General features: G+C 37.0%; 1 protein-coding gene and 1 long non-coding RNA gene across 5 annotated transcripts; one reads left to right on the top strand and one right to left on the bottom strand.

Moving 5' to 3' along the window:
- The first annotated feature begins 62 nt into the window (after nt 1-62).
- On the top strand, nt 63-18058 carry acp1 (acid phosphatase 1). 2 transcript variants are annotated; one of them, XM_042750618.1, is made up of 6 exons: nt 63-192; nt 4157-4230; nt 5063-5176; nt 8568-8629; nt 12549-12654; nt 17712-18058. In XM_042750618.1, the coding sequence occupies exons 1-6, from the start codon at nt 150-152 to the stop codon at nt 17787-17789; spliced, it is 477 nt and encodes a 158-aa protein (XP_042606552.1). In that variant the 5' UTR covers nt 63-149; the 3' UTR covers nt 17790-18058. The 2 variants fall into 2 exon arrangements, with proteins under 2 accessions (XP_042606552.1, XP_042606551.1); XM_042750617.1 differs by lacking the exon at nt 5063-5176 and adding an exon at nt 4891-5004.
- A 410-nt stretch (nt 18059-18468) lies between these two features.
- On the bottom strand, nt 18469-23308 carry LOC109056625. Of its 3 annotated transcripts, none has more exons than XR_006158190.1 (6): nt 22581-23308; nt 21369-21656; nt 20622-20675; nt 20459-20539; nt 20151-20338; nt 18469-19255 (listed from the first exon to the last, which is right to left on the bottom strand). It is a non-coding gene; the product is annotated as an uncharacterized LOC109056625 (long non-coding RNA). The 3 variants fall into 3 exon arrangements; XR_006158188.1 differs by having other exon boundaries at nt 20151-20224; nt 22581-23306; XR_006158189.1 differs by having other exon boundaries at nt 20151-20224; nt 21369-21653; nt 22581-23306.
- Nucleotides 23309-23721: the final 413 nt, after the last annotated feature.

Raw genomic sequence — 23721 nt, 5'->3', positions numbered from 1 at the left:
TTTACTCTATGTATGCGAGTAAAATCAAACACAGCCTTTAAACTCTAGCTGAATCTTGTTTAATCTAGGGGCTACCTTGTTGAATTTGGAACAGGCGGTAACTTAGACAACCCTCAGTGGTGGCGCGGGGACCTATTTTAGTGACCAATATGGCGACTCCCAGCGGAAGGTCGGTGTTATTCGTGTGCTTGGGTAAGAAAGTTTATGAAATATCACCAGACCTTCTTTGATTTGATTGTGATGTTTAAACGGGCTGTTGATAAGGCAACATTACAGCTTGAGGAAACGGTCATGGCTGTTTCAGTCAATGTTTCACTGGCCTCATTCAGTGATTGAAAGATGTAATCGTGAGCTCACTTACCGGCAATCACACGCATATCTCATCCGTTCATACATTAATGAACACATTGCGTTGGTTATGTGATTGATATATGTTATGTTGATATCAACTATAAATATGTATATATCTCATCCGTTCATACATTAATGAACACATTGCGTTAATATTGTAGGTAGTAGTTTGGTCTTTTTTCACTTTCCTCAGTTGAGTCATATTGCTAAACTATCCCCGTCTCGAGAGCTTTCTTATTTTCATAATGGCATTAGGATATGTTTTGATATCATTTTGCATAAGATGTTATATTTTATTGTCTGTGGATTCTTTTTTGTTTCATAATGGGTTTTGGGTATGTTTTAATATAATATAGCAATGACTTAATTAAGTTTTGTTTATTTGTATAGCGCTTTTTACGATACCAATACAAAGCAACTTTACAGAAAATTAAGTTTCTACAATATTTAGTAGTAGCTTATCAGTGATGACTGTCAGTTTATGTGCATACGGCAGAAATGTTCGGAAAAATCAAATAAAAGACGTAAAAACAAACAGACGATTAACACTATTAACAGCAATTATGCAATCAAACTTATAGCAAAATGTGGTAGTTCTGTATGTTGTCTCTGGGTTAGCATCATCTGAGGTCCTCTGAGGCTCTGAGGCATCATCTCTTCTCAGGTGTTCTGGATCCAGACTGGAGCTTGTGTAAATCCCGTGGCAAAACAGAGAAACAAATAGAGACATAATTAGCGTAGCTGCAGTTCCAGCCACGTAAAATTAATTAGTTTAACCCAAGCTAAAGAATAATAATTGCGCATTTGATCAGATATAACTGCAGTCCAAAATTATGAGATGCATTATTTGAATGCTTGGCCAAAGAGGTGTGTTTTAATCTAGATTTAAACAGAGAAAGTGTGTCTGAACCCCGAACATTATCAGGAAGGCTATTCCAGAGTTTGGGAGTCAAATCTGAAAAAGCTCTACCTCCTTTAGTGGACTTTACTATCCTAGGTACTATCAAAAGTCCAGCATTTTGTGACCTTAGGGAGTGTGATGGATTGTAGCGTGGGAGAAGACTAGTAAGGTACATGGGAGCTAAACCATTAAGGGCCTTATAAGTAAGTTATAATATTTTGTAACTGATACGGAAATTTATAGGTAGCCAGTGCAAAGACTGTAGTATTGGTTTAATATGATCATATTTTCTTGACCTGGCAAGGACTCTAGCTGCTGCATTTTGGACTACCTGTAGCTTGTTTATTGAAGATGCAGGACAACAGTGCATTACAATAGTCCAGTCTAGAGGTCATGAATGCATGAACTAGCTTTTCTGCATCAGAAACAGGTCACATGTTTCATACCTTGGCAATGTTTCTAAGATGGAAGAATGCTGTTTTTGTAACATGGGAAATATGATTTTCAAAAGACAAGTTACTGTCTAATATAACACCCGGATTTTTGACCGTAGGAACTAACAGTAGGAGGAGGAAGTAACAGTACATCCGTCTAGTTGCAAATTGTTATCTACGAGATTCTGTGTAATGTTTTTTGGTCCAATAAGTAATATCTCTGTCTTATCTGAATTTAATAGGAGAAAATTATTGGTCATCCAATTTTTTACATTTTTAACGCACTCTGTTAGCTTAGATAATTTAGAAGTTTCATCTGGTCTTGTTGAGATATATAGTTGAGTATCATCAGCATAACAGTGGAAACTAATCCCGTATTTTCTAATGATATTACCAAAGGGCAACATGTATATTGAAAATAGCAGAGGACCTAGGACAGATCCTTGTGGCACTCCATATTTTACTGGTGATAATGAGATGACTCCCCATTTAGATAAACAAAGTGGTAGCGATCGGACAGGTAGGATCTAAACCATCTTAAAGCCTGCCCTTGGATACCTGTATAGTTTTGTATTCTATGAGTATGTCATAATCTATGGTGTCGAACACAGCACTAAGATCAAGTAAAACTAGCAATGAGATGCAGCCTTGGTCTGATGCAAGAAGCAAGTCATTTGTAATTTTAACAAGTGCAGTTTCTGTGCTATGATGGGGCCTGAAACCCAACTGAAATTCTTCATAGAGATCATTTTTCTGCAGGAAGAAGCAGGAATTGAGCACACACAACTTTTTCTAAAATAATAAATAAAAATAAATAAATAAATAAAAGTGTGTGTGAAATGTATAAATATACACTATTGTTAAAAAGTTTGGGGTCATGCTTACAGTGAAAAAATCTGTCTATGTTCTTTTCAAGTTACTACGGAGCCCGAGATGTCACCTGTAGGAAAAACAAAAATCAGTGCAGACAGTTTTGCAATCCGTCCCATCAGTTTGTAAACCGTACTCACAAATTCTTAAACTGTTCCCTCTGTTAAACAAATCACAATAATAAACCGTACCCACGGATTTCCAATCTGTGCGCTCAGATTTTTTAAACCGTACCTTCTGTTTTTGAATCTGTACCCACAAATTCATAATCTGTGTGCATGCTTTCGCAATCCGTTCCCTCGGATTTGTAAACTGTACTCACGGATTCATGCAGCAAGCTCCTCGGTAGTCTACGTTTTAACATACAGTTTTATTGAATATTATTATGTGGAATAGGCCTACAGCAAAGTGTCTTAAGTGATTTTCTATCAACTGTAGTACGAGGTGGAATACAAGGATTTAATAAGAAAGATGTGCATCAAAATCTTGTTTAATTTGTGATAATCTTAGCACTTGATTATTATTGTATAATTAACCCGGCATTGTGACTGACTCTGAAGTAGTTTGTTCCTCTTTTGTAAGTCGTTTTGGATAAAAGATTCTCATGCATAACCTGTATAATAATATATAATAATAATAAAAATAATAGTTATTTTTATTATTATTTTAATTTATATGCTAAATGCATTTAAGAAAGTAAAATTTTTGTCATAAAATAATTAATGAATGCTTTATTTTTAAATAACCTTTTACAGTTTTGGAAATGTGTTTGTGTACTATTCTTTCTTAACATGAAGATTTATTTTGGTGAGTTTATTATACTAAGCTTTTTCCCTAGATGTTAGATGCATGCTTCACTGTTAATGTTATTATTAAATAACTAGGCCTATTATAACATTGCATTCAGTTAGAGAGCAAAGGAATGACAATATAACTGGCACTTTATTTGTTTTGTATTGCTTTTTACCTTATTCTCTCGAAACTCTATCGTTTTTTTGTTTTGTTTTTTTTCTTCTTTTTAGCGTTTATTTTAGGCTATAAAACACAGGCGGCGGTGTATTATCCTATTGGTGATTAATGTAAAATTAATGCTAAAAAGAAGACTATTTTGTGAGTGCGGATCATGGTCTCATAGTATACTATGAAAAATAATGTTTAATAAACACAAATTAACCTGCTTTGGGGGGGGGGGGGGGGGCAAAAACCTGTGAGTTTACAAATCCAAGGGAACTGATTGTGAAAGCCTGCGCACGGATTAAGAATTCATGGGTACGGTTTACAAACTGAGGGGACAGATTGCAAAACCGTCGCCACGGATTGTATTTTTTTTCTCCTACAGGTGACCTCCCGGGCTCCCTAGTTTGGGGGGAAATCCAGAAAAAAATTCGGTGTTTATTTTGTTTTCCAAAAAAAAAATAAGAGTATAAGTACTGTCATACATTTCTTGAAATAAAGCCACAGTTTTCCAAAAAAAAAAATAAGAGTATAAGATCAGTCTTGAAATATACAGAACAACTGTGTTTGTGTATATGGCATTTATTCAGAGTTAGACAGAATAAAACTTGTCTACTAAAATATTTCTTCTTTCCTAAATACCCAGGGAATATCTGCAGATCCCCAATCGCTGAGGCTGTTTTCCGGAAAATGGCCACAGACAATGGGGCGGTGGACAAAGTAAGTCACTGCACGTGATGCTACTTTTACTGAATGGTGTATACATTAGCGCTTTCTCCCGGCTTACTAAGACTCACAACTAATCGCATGTACTTCAGTCAATTGTGAATTCAATGCACTGTGCATCACCTTTTGGACGAAAGTAATTGGCTGGTCTTGAAGTTTGTCAATAGTGTTATAGCAGGTATGTAACAAATCTGCATTCCAGTGCCAAAGCACTTCATAAATATTTTGAAATACTTTTAGCCCCGCACCTCATCTACCCTTTGGTTGAGAGCATCCGTATCACGATCATGTTACGCTTGCTCTTGTGGAGGTTTGATATTTCTATGGTTGCACAATAGTCAAACATGAAATCGTAAAAAAATGTTGCTGTTCAAAAAGTTTGACAAGAACAATAAAAGTCAAAACCTTAGCCCCAAGCCAAAATACAAAGAAGCGGTGTCAGATTTATTCCAGCCAGAAGTATTCAAATATAAATGCTTGGCCAACACAGTCCTATTGTACATACTTAACTTGCATTTTTGTGGCAGTAGCAAACTGCTATATCGTAACATATAGTTCCAAGTTCTTCAAAAAATAATTCTGTCTGTGTGTGTTCATAAATATTTATGTGTACTGCTGTGATCATCATAATGCTTTATGTATGTGTGTCTCCAGTGGAGAATAGACAGTGCCGCCACATCCACCTATGAGATCGGAAACCCCCCGGATCACCGCGGCCAGGCCTGCATGAAGCGACACGGCGTGTCTATGAGGCACATTGCGCGGCAGGTACGGTGGGGACCTGATTAGCACTCGTAGCTAGAACCGTGTTCTCTGTGTGTTACAGTGGGTTATAGACTCTGGTGCCACCTCAGATTGGAATACTGGCAGCTCTCCTGACGCCCGTGGTCTGGCCTGCCTCAGGAAACATGGCATAGAGACAGATCACAGGGCACGACAGGTACTGCAGATGTGGGATTTTGTGTGTTACAGAATGAGTGCAAGAAGTCGCTCATATGGAAACCTCAAACATACACAAATAAAGGCAGATTTGGCAGGAGAGCTTGTGTGAGCATTATCTAATCACAATTTACAGCCAAAGGCACTTCATCTTTGTCAGGCACCATAGACATTTTATCTTTTTCTGTATTTTTAACTTCTTTCCTATAAATTGATTTTGACAGGCATCCAGTGTCTCTCTGCTGTTGACCCCTCTTCTCCATCGTCTCTTGTGTTTTCTGCTGTTTTTCATCTTTGCTTGTACATTTCCTGAGGAAAATTCTCCACAGAGTTTGTTGTTTTCAGTTTGCTTCCAAATAGTTTATGGTCTGTATTTTGATAAAAAACAGTTGGTCCACAATGTATCATCAACATATCCTTCATAGCACATGCATAAATCACAAAAACATCATTTAAAGGGAGCAAACTTTCTTTCCAGGGAAGCCATACTGGTGCAGGACAGGAGATGTAACTGTCCCACAAACAAACATAGCAGCTTTTTCTTTGTTAAATTCTGTTGGATAGCTAACTATAACGATAACTATATTAGCTATATTAACTTTGTTCGCCATGAGCGCCCACTACTGTTACGTTACCTTTAGGTTTAATTGCTCAAGCACTTTAAAGTTGGTGGATTCTGATTGGCTGTAAATGTTTTTTTTATCGTTTATCAGCTGGAAAGTCATTCCAACTATGTTGCTTTTTATAGCTGTGCTGTGGATTTTCCTATTTTCAGAGATTTAGAACAATTGTTAAAACTTTATAGTTATCGTCACTGTGACAGTGCCTTTAGTAGTGATTCTTTAGCAGACTATATAGTTATGCCAGTAGGTGGCGACAAATGATTCTATTTATAAGTGAGTCATTGAATCATTCACTCAAAACACTGATTTGGTCAGGTATGTGACAAATACTTTCAGTTTGTGAAGAACAGTACAACAACAGTACAAGAACAGACAATGTAGCCTAACTCAAAATAGTGTTCCAAAAAATGGGAAAGGGTGCCGAATTACTACAGGTCACCATTCATTAAATGTGCATATGAGAACACGCTTGGAAATAGATATTTGCTACTTTGTTTCTCACAATTCTGACTTTTTTTCTGAGAAGAAGCCAGAATTTTGAGAAGAAAATTCAAAATTGTAAGATATAAACTCACAATTATGAAGAAAAAAAAAGTCAAAAGTTTTAGACAAATCTCAATAGTAATCTTAATTTCATGGCGGAAACCAGAAAACTGAATTGCAAAATGTAAACTTGGAATTTGAATTTTTTTTCCAATACATCATTGTGACTGCAGTAAATAAACATAAAACAACTTTAATGAACAAATTCACTGGTGATGTCTGAATTTATTTTATTTCCTAGAAAGTGCTTTCCTCTGATGTGAACAGCTACAGACATACAGCAGGTTCACTAAATCTGACAAGGCTGCATTAGAGGTTAAGCAAATCCATAACCCGCTCTATTTCATACACAATGGCTTCAGTGTTATCCATATTCACTCTGATGTCTAATCTCCTTGGAAACAATCCGCTTGGTCTGATGTGAACAGCTGCACACACAGAGCAGGGTCATCAAATCTGACAAGGCTGCATTAGTGGTTATTGAAATCATTACAGTTTGACAGTTACTCTTATACATGCAATACTAAACCACTACTCATTGTATTAATGATATAAAAGCATAGGCATTGGCTAACTGATTCACTGGTGACCCTGCCGTAAATCTACAGCTGTTTTCAGAGCAATATGCTTTCTAGGATATAAAATAAAGAAGTGTAGATATCACTAGTGTTAATTTGGATAACAATAAAGCTATTGTGTGGGAAATAGAGCAGAATAACAGATTTTGGTAAACTCTTATGTTGTGTTGTCAGATTTGGTGCCTCTACTGTGTGTATGTGATGATTCACAATAAAGCAATATGCTTTCTAGCATATAAAATAAATGAATGAGTGAATTTATATAACATTAAAGCAATTTTATGTGAAATAGATAGGGGCTTAACAGATTTTGGTAAACTTTAATGCTGCCTTGTATGTTTATAGCTGTTTAAATGAAGCCAAAATAAAGACGATGCTTTAAAAAAACAGAAGTGAGAAGTTTAGACATCACCGGTGTTCTTTTAAGGAGCATTGCAGAAAGTCCATCCAAAACAATAATAATAATTTAAATTATCAATAAAACTCGATAACATCTTTGGCTGGATTGTTTAATTATTATATTATACAAACCCAAATCAGAAAAATTAGGACCTTTTCTTTAAATGCAATAAAATCTGATGGCTGTAACACACTCCAAAAAAGTTTGATAATTGAGGATACTAATTATGAATGTTTTGCAAGCAAAATTTTTGCCCAATTTCACTTGATACAAGACTTCAGCTGCTCAACAGTATATTATATTATATTGTTTCAAAAACAGTCTTAATGATCAAATAAAAAAGATCATAATGAAAAAAGCAAGCAATAGCACTTGTACAACTTGTCAAAAAAGATTATTTCATGAAGTAAATTAACCAGTTTTACCACACCACTTATTTGACGATTTTCAACACTTTTTTTGTTCCTTGTTCCTTGTTGTGTTTTTAAGCAAATCCCAACCTGTGTGTCGTTGAAACTTGTCAAATGTTAAGTTGGCTGCTGCATCACCGTGTCTGAAATATACATGGTTTGGCCTATTACTATCAGACTCGGGTGCTTTCCACCCACATTTTCCAGCCGTCAGTCAGATATTCCAGTCATGTGAGCAGGCTTTAGTTCGGCCTTTACAGGTCAGGTTCACACGAGGCTGTACAGAGCTGAGCTCACACTAAAGACATATTTGTCCTGTTGACCTCACACAAATCACAGCCCCCAATTATACAAGAAAACACATGTAGCCGAGGCAGGCGTTTCTTGTCCCCCCCACCCCACCCCCTTATGTGTCGTTCATGATTTCCAGTTTTTGCACTTAGTTGTTTTTGTAAATTGAAAACATATATTACTATTATGACTGTCTCTGTGCAGTAACATCCCAAATGAATCATGTGCTCTTGCTCAATATACGCACAAACTTACTTGCAGCCACAGATGTGCTTTGATCCGTTTCTTAACTCCGTGTCTTGAGTGAGGGGAGCGAATGTCCGGACAGACAAAGACGGCACATCTACTAGCTCTCTGGCCCTTTGCTCGTGTTCCCTGGAGCTTGTCCAAGCCAGCGCCGTGCTCTTTTGGCGGCAGATTTGAGAGGAAAATGGAGAAAGAGGGGTGGATGTGAGCCGAAACCACTGGCCCGTGCCGAATGGGTCACTGCAGGACAATGTAAATGAAGTGTTACATGCGTTACTCATACAGTCTTTCTGTTTGTTAGGTCACCAAAGATGACTTCATGACTTTTGATCACATCCTCTGCATGGACGAAAGCAACTTGAGGTACGTGCAGGGGTTCAGTTGGTGTTAACCAACCATAAATCTGGTTATTCCGGTGCCTTTTGTAAGATATAACATCCTCGCCCAACCCCAAAAAAGCATTACCTTAATTAAATTTGTAATTTACAGTATATTATGATATATTAAAAAGAGAAAAATATTTACTTTTATATATTCAAAATATATATTCATTTTATATAATCAAAACAGAAATCTTTTCAAGCTATTTAAATGGATAGTTCACCCAAAACTGAAAATTCTGTCATTAACTACTCACCGTCCGTCATGTTGTTCTAAACCTGTAAGACCTCCATTCATCTTCAGAACACAAATTAAGATATTTTTGATGAATTCTGAGAGCTGAAGGATCATGTGACACTGAAGACTGGAGTAATGGCTGATGAAAATTCAGCTTTGAATCACAAAAATACATTTAAAGTATATCTAAATATATATATATTTTAATTGCGATATTACTTCACAATGTTACTGTTTTTTTCTGTATTTTTGATCAAATAAATGCAGCCTTGATACGCATAAGAAACTTCTTTCAAACATTAAAAATCTTACTCATCCCAAACTTTTGAATGGCAGATAGATAAATGCTGCCCTCAAAGAAAATAATACTTTTGTTCAGCAAGGTCACATTAAATTGATCAAAAGTGACAGTAAACACATTTTTACATTGACACACAAGATTTCTATTTCAAATAAATGTTGTTCTTGTGAACTTTTTATTTATCAAAGAATCCTGAAAAAAGGTATCATGGTTTCCTCTAAAACAGTGGTTCCCAACCTTTTTCAGCTCGCGGCCCACACAACCAAACACATATGTTTGCGCGGCCCACTGCAAAAAAATTAACTGACCCAGCTATCGTTGGGTTAATAACTTAGTATTCAGAAGCTAGAATGTTAACTGTATTTGTTGAATGAACTTGGGCTGTGCGATATGAAAAAAAAAAAAAAAAAAAAAACCCTATCGCGATTTCTTTGATCAATTTTGCGATTTCGATTTTAATTACAATTTTGACACACACAGATGTGCTTTACAGTCATAAATGCATTCAGGATGAATTTGACACATATTTCCAAAAGAAAACCAATTAGAGCTTTATCAAAAAGTTGTAACGTCTCTAGAACAGACATAAGTCAGAATAATCACTATAGTAAAGGTGTAACAAAATTTAAAAATATATAAATAAATAAATCCTGTGTCCAGGGACTTTTTTTCTTTTTTGCCATACATTGTTTATAGAGCTCATTAATTGTAGCGGTGCCTCAGGTGTTGAAATAGATTTGTTATACATTATACAGGTTCACACATAGGCCTACTCCGTTTGCACTGCGTATACAGTATGTGTATGCGGTGCAGAAGCAGCAGCGAGAGCGCATAAATGTAACGCGAAAGCACATTAAATTAATGCACGAGCGCGAATCTCTCCGCTCTCACGCAGATTTATTTTGCTCTGTCACAAAACCAGACGCGCGTGCTCAGATAGACGCTGCTCTCGTCCGGAGAGAGTGTGCGCACTTAAAACGTGTCTCCTCTCAAAACTGCGTCCTGTGCACTCACAACTCTCTCTATGCTCATGTGCTAGATATTAATTTTTTTTGCACGCTTTTATTTCTAGCCTTTTACCGCGTACAGTGTGAACACTCTGATCCGTTCACATGGGCTCGGAAAAAAGGCGCATCAAAGACTGTGTGTGAACCTGGAGTTACGTAGGCATATTCCCAGTCTGTTCTGTTCTCGCGCTAGGCGCGCTTCATTCTGATTAGATCGGATGGCATACTGCGGGAGGTCAGAGCCGCGGAAAATCGTGCTATAAAGCGATTTAGAAATCGCACACGCTCAAATCTTGATTTTATGACGATTTCTATCGCACAGCCCTAGAATGAACTGGCAATGAACAGAAAATAACTCTGGATTATTTAATTATATATATGAAATGATGTTATTATGTTATGACTTAGACATTTTTACATTATTATTTATTTTAATAGTAATTGGCGGCCCACCTGCAATACCATCGCGACCCACTAGGGGGCCGCGGACCACAGGTTGAAAACCACTGCTCTAAAATATAAAGCAGCACAACTGTTTTCAAAAATGATAAGAATAAGAAATGTTTCTTGAGAAGCAAATCAGCATCACAGGAACAAATATATATATATATATATATATATATATATATATATATATATATATATTATATATATATATATATATATTCCAAGATCCATTTATTATTAGATAATATAGGTTTGTTAATATCTATATTACTGGATATTACTTGCTGCCTACAACCATGATGTGTTTCTGCCATTTTCTTGTTTCGTCCTCAAAGGAGATATTGTTAGGGAACGTTTGATGAGAATTTAAGAAAAGTGGTTTGCTTCTCATTGTGTTTTCTAGTGCAAAAGCTATGAGCAGCAATGAGGCCCTTGACATTTGCTGAGTGTAGGAATTGACTCCCAGCTTACTCCTTAGCCTTAGTCTTTCTGACATGAGAATGATGATTGATGTCGAGCGAAACTGATTGAATGAATTATACATTAAATAAATCTGTCAACACTGCAGAAGGCATCAAACATTCTGAGTCCGATATAGGTAAGACACTGAAATAAAGGGGGCAGGAGGGTCTTTTTTCTACTGGATGGGGTTTTTTTTGAGGGGGGGGGGTATTGTCAGGATCACATGTTCCTGCTAGATCTGGTGCTTATTAAGAAGATTACTGAGTTCTTTAGATTCCTTGTCTTTGCTCTGTGATTCTAGGTCTCAGCTTTCGTTTCTTCGATGCTCAGCTCGACAGACTGCCGTAATATCATCTCACAGTCATGTTTAGTGATGATTGTCTGTCGTGGGTTAATCGGGGTTAAAAATATACATGTGAGGTCACCGACTATTGTATTTTGCGTCTGCATTGTGATGTTATGTGTGTATGGGTGTTAATGGTTAAAGGTCTGAGCTGGTAATCCTAAAGGCTAAAGGTTTAAACCTGGAAGAGATGATCCCTGAACTGGAGAGTTAATGAGACCCCCTCTTGGTTAAGGTGCTGAACCCACGGCACAAGCATGTGTGAAAAGTGTGCCAAATGTTCCTTGAAATTCCTGCATTCTGTGTATTCCTGTGATGGCAAAAATTGTTTTTTATAAGCCATTACTTTAACTATAAAATAATGGCTGGAAATAGAATCAAATATCTGTAATTAATCCATCAAGAATGAATGTCAAATTTGGTACATTTATTTGGTCACACTTTATTCTAAGGTCCAAATCTGACTATTAACTATGAATTTTGCCTCAATATCCTCCTAATTTGCTGCTTATTATTATATTAGTTAGTAAGGTATTTGTTAAGTTTAGGTAGGAGGTAGCATTAAGGCATCTAATATATGGTCAAGCAGAATAAGGCTTTAATATGTGTTTGATTAGTACTAGTTAATAAACAGCCAATATACTTAATAGTTAGAATGGGTCCTGAAAATAAAGTGTTACCATTTATCTATTTATATAATTTTTTCACACTGATGTTCTCTCCTGGTTCAGATAAACCACGACTCATTTGAAGATATGTAGTTTTGTACATCCCTGGTAGTTATTGTTTGTTTTTAATATCCTTGTTGTTCATGATCAGCCACACCAGCTGTCACTACCTAGGTGCCGTTATGTGTGTTGTCATAAATAATAAAAAAATTTCAGCTGTTTGGTGTGTGTTGCAACGTCTTGCTCCTGGGAGACTGTTGCAGAAAGAACAGTCAGATCCTGTCAAGAGCCATTGCTGCTTAAAATATATTCCTGAATTAGTCTGAAAGAACATGGGGGAATCACACCATTGATATGAATCAGATTATGAATCAGTCCATTGGTTGCACAAGATCTAAAGTGTGTGTGTGTGTGTGTGTGTCTGGTTTTCTTACAGAGATCTGAACAAGAAGGCAAGCAGCGTGAAAAACAGCAAAGCCAAGATTGAGCTTCTCGGCTCCTATGATCCTGAAAAACAGCTTATTATCCAAGACCCGTACTATGTAAGTGTACACACATGCACACAGCAGGATCAGCCCCAATCCCTGGTTTTTTTATTGCCAAATGCTCAATCAAAGTGGCAAAAGGCCCAAAAATAAAATGTATATGATGTCTTAGGGCTCATGTCACACTCACTATTCCAGCTCCGTCCGACTCCAGCTGTTAACTAGTGTGGGAACTGCTTCGGATCAATCTTGCTTTGGTAGATTATTTCGATATTTCCCACAACAATCACTCCCTTTTAATATTTAATCTTGTATGATTCATGATGATTCATATTTTCACATTTTGGACATTACTTCTATTTCTATCCAAGCTTAATGAGACAACTGTGGGTAAGGTTTTTTTTTTTTTTTTTTCTAAAACATTGGAGCATCCTGACTAATCTGACGTTGACAGTCAGCATTAACTTGACCAATGGTGTGAGTTTGTGGGCGGGACCAATTATTTGTTTCCCAGTGGTTGTTATTTTTATATTTTAATGCTAGTAGTGCAGAAATAATACACATTTCTCGTTTAGGATTACAGTCTTGTGGTTGGTTAAGGGTTGTGATTTTGTAGAGAAAACATTTTGGGAATGCTGCAAGCTGCTTAATTGGTTGTGGCGTGCTTGGATAAAGACTTAATCATATACTTAGCCAATAAATCATGTCCTCTGTCGGGGACTCTGCAGAAGAACTGAGAATCTGACGCATTGTGTGGTCATGGCTCCTGACTGATGTTTGAGAATGAGGATTCCTCAGTTGATATCTGTGTGTGTTTAAGGCGTACTCTGTTTGCAGAGTTTCTTCAGCTGTCAGCACGCACTGGATATGAATGCCTTGTGGGTGAGGACAGCTTTTAAGGGAAAAAAGGAAAATTCTGTCTCCGTGTCATTCAAAGCCTGTATGACTTTCTCTCTTGGAGCACAAAAAGAAAAGAGGATTTGTTTTAAGAACTTTTGAAGTTGAAAATTGTCAATGACTCTTGTGCAATAATTGAGTATCCTGAAGTCAAAAAATAGATTTAAAATGCTTTAATGTTTTAAACTGAGAAATTGTGGTTTTGTATAAAAATATTAGCAGATGTTACAATTGCACATGCTGACAATTAGGGCTGAGTAAAAATATTGTTTTCTCAATTTTAATAATTTCTCATTCAATAATTAAAAATAAATAAATAAATTCTTAAATCTGTTTAGATTTAAAGCCTGTTTTCGGTTAATGAATGGAACATTGTATAGGGCACCTCCCATACAATAAATCGCAATAAATGTTGTGCTTTGTTATTTTTGATATGAAACAAAGTCTCAGATTTCACGAAATACGTTTTTGCATTGCATTAAAAACCCGCAGGCAGTGGAATGGGGACACAAGGTCGTGTGATGCAAATTGAACTTGAGCGTCACGTTTTTAGAATGCCATCTCATGCGGAAGACGTCAAGGTCTGTCAAGTGCATATTTACATAAAATAAACAATAGAAAAGCAGTGAAGTGGATTGCAAAAACCTGTAAAGAACTACTACCGTGTATGTAATATTTAATATTTGCATGATGGTGCTGTTATCTTCTTTGTTTTAAATTTATATTATATATTTATGTTTATAATTTATATTTAAAGTTAACAATAATCTACTGGTGTTAAACTTCTTGCCTTTTTGATTTGACCTATAAAACAGAATGTATTTTTGGCTAAGTAATATTTAGCATTTTTCTTATTTTATATTATTTCCCAACATAAAGGATATGTTGAAGACGAGCTTGTACAGTATTTGCCTTCATATTTCATGCATTATTTCTGCAAAGATTTTGTTTTACGTTTACACCATGTTGTACACTTCACGTGTGCAGCACTTGGAAAAGAACCTTCTTTAACCAGACGGTTAGTAAATAGAATGATGTGGTTAAAATTTTAAGTTGACAAGTTAAATGCTAAAAAATTGAAAGCTTAAATCGGTCAGAATCGTTCTGAAAGGATTGGGATTTTACTTTTTGCTGTATCGCCCAGCCCTAGCTTTAGCCCTCCTTCTGTTGTTATTGCGTGGAAAATATTGTCTGTGTTATTCAGTACATCTCCTTTTGTGTTTCATGGAGGGTTTGGAACACGAAGGCCAGTAAATGATGCCAAAATTGCACCCTATAACAATTAGGTCAAAAGCTCTGGATGAATCTGTGTGCGCGTTTTGGTCTTTCGCCATCTGTTAATGTGAAGCAAATGTAAGAGTGTTATTTAGAGTTTTAAACAGAGGTGCTTTAGCGTCACAAAGTGTCACTAACATTCAATTATGACAGAACGGTTGATTTAGCCAGCTTGTAAAACCACAAAACTGATGTTTGGAAGGGAGCAGTGCCGATTATGAGAGGGAGGGACCGGGTGAGTGTGTTGAGAAATAGAAACTGGAAAGAACCTGACGGGCCACCCCAACTGAGATCATTAGCATTCCTCCTCCAGACAGTGTCAGGTCATCCCGCTCACACCACCAGCTCTCCAAGACACATCTGTGAAGATCAGAAAACTTGCTTTTATGTGCGAGGGTTTCTTAAGGATTGATAAAGACACATTCTGAAGATGTTTCCCTAGGCTGAAGGCTTCCAGCACATGTGGGTCACAGCCACATTGAGATTGTTGAAGATAATCGTGGAAGGTGTAAAGTTGGATGTTTCCTCTCTAGTGTTTCTTCATGGCAGAAAACCAGCTGGCTGAAGTAGGCAGGACTTTGTGCCATCGCAGAATAGGAAACCGGACAGTTCGTCAGCCAGATGCTCTTGTGGTGATGATCACTCTTCAGATAGCTGAGATTTCCTGTTTAGTCCCTCAAGATTCAAGTGTGAGAGGAAGTGTGGTCCTTTGAGTGCAGTTTCTTTTGATGGAGGTGATACATTGTGTGTCAGAAGATGAGATCCATGGCAATTAAGCACAGCAGCTTCTAAAGCTGTATATTTTTAACCCTTCTCAAACATAATTTTTGGTGACTGAAATAAATTAAAAATATAAATGTAAGATGACAAATGTAAACTTAAAAACACACAAAAATGAGAAATGTTGTCATGGCAAATAACTGAAATAAGTTGAAGTACAAACATTTCTGAAACTGAAATAAAATAAGGCTAAATAGAAAAAGAATAAAAATGACAAAAGCACATAATTAAACTAAAATAAAAATGAAAATTGAAAATAAAAATTTAAATACAAGCCAATTCAGAATAGGAATAAATACTATATTAGTATATAAATAATATTAAAATAACACTGGTGTGAAACCTTTATTAATTTTTTAGTGTGAACTTTATTAATATTGTAGTCTATAGAAATTTATCTATTTTTACAAAGCTCATCGTTCTGAAAAGCGCGGTGTGCTCTGATTGGCCAGCTATCCATTGCGTTGTGTTTGGCCGAATACCTCAAGAATGTGATGGATTGTAATGCTCCTTACCATATATGGAAACACACTGCATCTCCATGACGGCAACAACACTACAGTGAGAATAAAAGTTAGGCCGCCTTTGTGTAAACATTTGGGTGGTTTTATGCAAATCTTCCAACACAGTAACTTAGATTTGTGGGGGCATGTTTGAATGAGGCGTTTTTGGAAGGCGTGGACGAGTCTTAAAAGGATACTCCACCCCAAAATGAGAATTTTGTCATTTATCAATTACCCCCATGTTATTCCAAACCCGTAAAAGCTTTGTTCATCTTCGGAACACGAATTAAGATATTTTGTATGAAAACCGGGAGGCTTGTGACTGTCCCACAGACTGCCAAGTAAATTACACTGTCAAGGTCCAGAAAAGTATGAAAAGCATCGTCAGAATAGTCCATCTGCCATCAGTGGTTCTTTCTTTTTTTTATGTGAAGAAAACAAAAATAATGACTTTATTCAACAATTTGTCTCCTCTGTATCTCTCTGCATCACCGTAGCGCCATTTTGGAGAATATCCACTGAACGCAAACAGCTTACGCTCTTCTGTGTCAGCCGTGCACAAGGATACATTTTCAATGTGTATTTAAGCTATGATTTGAATGAAAACAGCGCGTCTGTGGAGTACGGCTGCTTGCATTCAGCAGATGCTCTCCAAAATGTTGCTACGGTAATGCGGAGAGACACAGAGGTGACAAATTGTTGAATAAAGTTGTTATTTTGTTTTCTTCGCGTACAAAAAGTATTCTCGTCGCTTCATAATGTTACGGTTGAACCACTGATGGCAGATGGACTATCCTGACGATGTCTTTCATACTTTTCTGGACCCTGACAGTGTAATTTACTTGGCAGTCTATGGGACAGTCACAAGCCTCCCGGTTTTCATCCAAAATATCTTAAATTGTTTTCCGAAGATGAACAAAGCTTTTACAGGTTTGGAACGACATGGGGGTAAGTGATTAATCACAAAATTTTCATTTTGGGGTGGAGTATCCCTTTAACTTTTATAAAGAATATCTCTTTGGATTTGAGACTTTAGTCTTTGCAACTTTACAGATCTTATCTATGCACGAACAGCTTGTAAAACTGCGAAGAGAAAGGAAAACTTTAAATCACATCATATGACCCCTTTAATTCAATGTGTTTTGTGCAGTTTCCCTTTAATTGCATGTAAAATTTACTAGCAATTTCTGAGTGAAAACAGTTTGAAAGTAAATGCTTGGCTGAATTTCTTTCACTGTACATTGATTATGATTCTGTACACTGTACATTGACTATTTAAAACATTTAGTTCTTATTGTTGCTGTTTTATTTAGAATAGTATAGAATTTAATCTGCTTGCATCTCTGCTGCCAATATTAATATAATCTGTTCATTGGTATTGCTTTAGCACAAATTAGGCTAAAAATGTATTGTTTTGGTTCAATAATCCTAATGTGCATAAACATTTTAAAGAAAAGTTAAGACAGTAAATTAGTTGATTTAGTTAATTTAGTAAATTAGGGCTAAATCGGCTCTTTACTTAATCGATTATCAAATCATTTCAGCTCTTCTGTCTGTTGGTCATTCTTAAGTTCACATGTGTCTCTTGCTGCTATGCTTGGCCACATTATTTCTGTTTACAGTTACATTTTAATGGCTCCTGTTTGTTTTCACTTGCAGGGGAGTGATAAAGACTTTGAGACGGTGTATGAACAGTGTGTGAGGTGCTGCAAAGCCTTCCTGGAGCAGCACTCATAACACACACACACACCGAGACCATCCCCTGAAACCTGCAATGCCTCATCATGAGATGCTCGAATGTAAATATCCATTTGAAATAAGTGTCTTCATAAGCAACCACACAAACCAAACAGCGTACAGAGAAGCACTTTGTCTTTAATTGTAAAATTTGTTGTAATGAAATGTCATAGGATGCTTGTTTGAGCAGCTGTAAACTGCCTTTGTCGACCATTCTCTCTGAAGAGAGTAAATTCACCAAAATAAACCGGCTGAAAATGCTGAAATCACTTTTGCCTTTCCTCTTATTTTTAGCAAAATTTGACTACATATTTATGGCGTTTCCCCTCATTTCTTTGAATATGACTGTGGTTGTGCCAGTTGTTTTGATTCCTCCAGTCCTTTCCTCTCCCGTTAATTCTCTTTATCTTTTCGGGAACCCTCTGGAGAATTTTCCTCATCGCTAAGATATTTATCAACAGAAGTTGACCGTTATCTTTGGTGTGGTTACAGACAAAAAAATTCAATATCTCTGAAGCATCCAAAGCATCCACCATGAGTGATAAGAGATCATGAACTCCCTTAAAAATATATTTTCTGATGCCAAGATAAGCTGTTAAACTAGTTTTATGCTTCAGAATATTAACCTTTAATTTTTTTGGTCTATATTTATAACATTAAAGACCACAGTGTTTAAACAATCATAATTTATTTAAATATATTTTCTTTTAAATATACACATCCCATCGTATGTCAAACGCTTATATGTTTGTTATACAGGTTTTTTTAAAGTCTCATTTGTACAACATTTACATATCTCAAAATATACTGAATATATTCCACCGTCAGACACTCACAGTCTCACACAAAAACAAAAAGCTTTCAACGGATTTACTGCAAAAATCTACCTGTTTGCTGGCAAACAGAAGCGAAAGGAAACGTTCATGCACTTAACTGGTTTTCAGTTCTAGCACAGAGAAAAGTAAATCTCTCACTTGTCGCAGTGAACTAAGAGAATTTGTGGTCATGGCTCTGAATTGTAACCCCATTGAGGCATGTCGAACGAAACATCAGCACTGACTGTGACGAGTCTTGATATCTGATGAGAACAAAACGCAAAACCATGGCAATCCCTTTTTTCATGATGAAACGATGGAAAATGGTTTTGTTTTTTGGCAGACAGGTTCAGAACCCAGTGCGCCAGATGCGTTTTCTGTTTTCTTTCTCTGTCATCCTGTGTTTTAACATTGGCTCCATGCTGAGTCCAGCAGACCATCCTTGGGCAAGTGCATCCCATTATACTGTGTCCGTTTACTGCTATATCAATTCTTTCCCACATCTATTCTCCCGAGAGGCAGAGCAGTGTTCTGGACGCGATGTGCTGATTATGTGGAATGTTGCGTGTTGGTTTAAATTCTCTTCTCTTGTCCAAAGGCACTTTGACTGCTGTTTTTTTTTCTGGGTCACTCTGGTTTGGCTTCAACCTGCTTGATAAAGGAAGTGAAGTTTAGTGCTGTTTCAGACTTGGCTGTGTTTGTATACATGTGTGCACTTGGATGCATCTGAAATTTTTCCATCTGTAAAAAATTGGGAAGCAGGGTTTGTTACATGTACTCCCCTCCGAAGTGGTCTTAGAAAAAATAGCACTGAAATGTAAAGGATTGCCTTAAGGTTTGCTTAAATCACATCTGTAATAGCTTGGATAAGTAAGCTAATCCTGGAATGTGTTCTCTGTCATAAAACGTTAAAGTGCATGTGTCCTCTCTGAATCTGCAGAATAAATCAGTTTTGTTTTGCTTCCGTAATTTACCTACATATTTAATATCTTTCTGTGTCATATCCAGTGTTCCCACAATTTCTGGCAAATTAATGTGGGAGTAAGTAAGTAAAGATATAAAATACATTTTCTAGTTCAATTTAGAATATATATATATATATATATATATATATATATATATATATATATATATATATATATATATATATATATATATATATATATATATTCACACACACAATATATATATATGTGCTATTTAAATGTCATACAGTTTATATAATATAAATATATAAATATATTTTTATTTATATAAATCAATGCTTTTTAAATAAATGTAATTTATATATAATTATTATTCTAATAATTAACATTTTGCAGATTATGTGTAAAAATGTGTAAGTAAAAAAAAAAAAAAAAAAAATACTTTTGACCACAACTGTTTAAATAAAGGAAAAATAAATATATATATATAAAATATATGTTTTCATGATTTTAATGACTTTTCCAGAGCCAAGGAAATCCTGCATTCTCCCTCTCGTCTCCAATTTCTTGTTGAATTACCTTTATTCAAAGAGAAAATAATATATTAAAAAGTCACTTACCTGGTAAAGTTAACCCTCTTGACATCTCGGACTCCCTGCCAGTCGCGTCAGAAGTCGCGCGCATCTTTTGTAGTCTGAGGACAGGAGTAAAGCTGGATGAGTTGGATAATCAGCTGGATGAGTCCTGAATTTGTAGCCTATACTGTTTCTGTGTTAAAACTCCATGTGCAGGGGTAAATCAGGGGCACCTAGCCGACATGAGACTGTCATGAATATAAAGACAGTTTGTAGAGGGTCGTGGTGCATGTGGGCAGAGATGTGACCTGTTTGTGGGGTCTGAAGAGATGGGAATGCTTGACTGTACTCACATGCAGGGCTGGTGCAGTCCCTGGTGTGATTATAAAGCCTGTAGACATGCTTTCTGCATTTTGGACTGAAATAAAGAGGACCTGGTGAAAGAAAAACAGCCAGGTTAAAACTCTCAAACACCATTTTTTTTTCGAGGTCACGGAAAACTCAAAAGTCTCTCACCTGTCAAGATCCTGATAACCTTCTTTTTCTTTTCGACGTCTCTGGGAAAGATTTCTGCGAAAGGAAAGAAACATTCAAAGGTCAAACCCTGGATATCCACTGATTCTTCAAGAGGGATGATTCTGAAGCACAGACAAATCACCAGCAATGAACGTGCTCTGACTAAGCGGTTTAGACCCCAAAACAAGCTTTCTGTACACATTATGATCACTTATTCTTATTATTCAATATTATAACTATTCATTCAACACACAGCACTTTTTGAGTACTTCTGTTTCTGCTTCTCTCTTTTTTATTTTACATACTCTTATGTAGGCCAGAGATTACTTGACCTAGCTAGGAATCGCTGTCCACCGATACCACATGTCTGACTCGGCACACAACAGGTGCAATGCAAAACTGTTTCACCTAATGCTTCGAGAGTTAAGACTTTGGCTGGTGCCCTAGTGGGTAAGTCACATCCCTTTTAAATATAGATCAGGGAAAAAGAAGGCACACTCTCATTGCATCAAATGAGCTTTTCTCTTAACTAAGTTTACGTGTATAAATAATTTTTACAATGACTTTTAATCATCTGGTTTCAAGGTAATGTATGAAGTCAGTTTCTCAGTATGAAAATGGACATGTTCCACTAACGTTTCACAACCAGAAAGTAAAATTTTGGCTTAACTTTTTTTACTTATCCTTTTACTATCCATTGCATTAACACTGGTACATGTACATCTGTGCATTAAATGCCATGCTTACTTAAAATTGTTTCCCCGGTTTCCGTTTTGAGATGATGAGTGTGCTTAAGCGCGCTCTCTTTCTTTTGCGCGCTTGCGTCGTCGGCGCTGTTTTCCACCAGTCTCATCATGTCTTTTATCCGTCTGAACGTTTTCTCGACCTTGTTCACGCTGGCGTCGCTTTGTGCAGAAGTGCAGATTAACATGAAGAGCCCCATTACTAGAACCAGAGCCCGCAACGCGCGCATCGCTCCCGCAACCAGAGTGCGCGCGAGTCCCGCACTGCCCAAGTCCTGGATCACGCAGTCTGCTGAAGAAGTGACAGGGTTTATAAGATGCAAAAGTCCACTTTATGTTAAAAATAAACTTTGGAGGCTTTTACGATTTCGTAAATAAATAAAAAAAGAAGTGCAATTAACGCTTTCCCTACCAGTCAGCATGGACACACCTACTCTAGGCTAGGTCTTCAAAACTATTCAAACTATCTCTCCACACATTTTCTTCATTAAGAGATGTGGTGCTTTAAACACCACTGAATGATTTCACATGAATGCAGAGCACTTGTTGGCTGATTTTCCTTCACTAACGTGGTCCAACTCATTCATTGCTTTATTGATATGTAGGCACTTGTTTATATTAGTCCACAAGTCTATTTTTCCTCGACAGCAACACTACATGAAGAGCACGTGAAAAAGTCAGAAAGAGAAAGAAACCCCAAGCTCACACTTGTCTCTCAGATACAGATTTCAACACAAACTGTGCTCACATTTGCAGCATTAAAAGTCTAAATAATTTCTTAAATTCGTCCGAGACCAAATCATCTGAGATGCACGTGGATTTTACAGTCCATATTTTTACTCTGTTTACATGTTTATGTCTTTTTGGCAGTTGTATTGGGAATTAAACAAAACATGCGATAGCCTATAAATTACCACACCTTTAAACTATGTAAGAGACACATATGTGCAATTAACACTTAATCCTGGATGGGAAATATAAATCCAGTTGTGTATGTCCAAACTTTGACTCGTAGTGTGGATCAATTAACTGGCTAGACTACAAAACTAAACTACCAAGCGGCATCCCACAGTCGCGCATTGATTAGGCTGCTAATTTACAATCCACTTTGTGTATGAAGGAAATAAAAAAAGCTTAGCAATTTAGGAGTGATGTGATAAAAAAAAATGCCCAAAAAAGATTCACCATAAGTCATAAATGCCTCTGGTAAACCTACCTGAGGAGCCTGGTGTTGCTGCGTTTCTTTCCCTCAATCGACACAGCCTGAGGCGATTGAGCGCGTGTTGTGTTTTATTGAGTCTCGAGCGTCCGGTGTCTATATAACCCCACGCGAGGCTCGCGAGAGAGCGCGCTATCCTTTAAAGCGAATCGTCCTTTAATACGCTCAAGCGTGGGAAGTTTGAGAGGTCAGACTCCCTTCTGATGTCTCTTGAGAAAACTCCAGTGAAAGCTCCTCGAGGACACGCGTCGCTCGTCTTGAACGTCTCCAAACATTCGCCGTCGATTCTCGCCAATTTATTGAGGCTCTCAGACGGAAGGAGCAGTCCCTCGAGGGCTTACATCGCAGTTGCTTTAATTAGAAACTCGTTACACATACGCCGCACATCTTCATATTCCCGTTTCTCACATGAAGCATCCCGTGGACATTTTTTTCTTGCCCACTATCTCATTAGAGCACTTAGAAAGCAGGGCTTGCAGGAAGAGATGCAGCTATACCAGGAACTGTCCCACCATTCTACAGACTGGAACTCCTATGGTGCCTGAAAGTCAGGTTTTTCCCCTCACACACCACCATAGATCACTATTTCATCCCCTTGTGTCTCCAGAGGATTGATTCGAGTTACAGATCGATGCCTGGAAGTGGCTGCAGCTGATGTAATTATTCTGTGTAATGGTAATGATAGCACAAGAGAAACAGTCAGCCCAACAGACAGGAGAAAAGTGAGTTCGGATTAGTTTGTATTTGCTTTCGTTCATACCACTCCCACAAAGCAAAAGAGAACATGGAGCAATCTGGCTCCTATCCCGGTCACAAATGGTGATCTGCAATGGGCAGACACAGTGCTAAAGGCAAAGGTAGGCAGCCGTCTAGGGTCCCTTAAAGTCAATTCGACCACCTAACACCATAAGTGTTCACTGTCTTACACAAAATTAAACCTGGACATTGAGGAGAACATGTTTAAGGAAAACGAGGAGGGCCCTGCTTGCCTACGGCTTCTGAATCGTTGTGCTTTTTATAACAACATAACATTATCCAGTTAAAAACTTTGTCTTCTACTGTTTGGGAATGTTTACATGGAAACAGCTTAATGTGTGTGGTTATCTTATCAGTGAAGTGCTCATAAAGGCAGGTACAC

The sequence above is a fragment of the Cyprinus carpio genome, chromosome B23, assembly GCF_018340385.1.
Source record: "Cyprinus carpio isolate SPL01 chromosome B23, ASM1834038v1, whole genome shotgun sequence".
NCBI lineage: Eukaryota > Metazoa > Chordata > Actinopteri > Cypriniformes > Cyprinidae > Cyprinus > Cyprinus carpio.
This window is presented reverse-complemented; position numbering and strand designations above follow the sequence as displayed.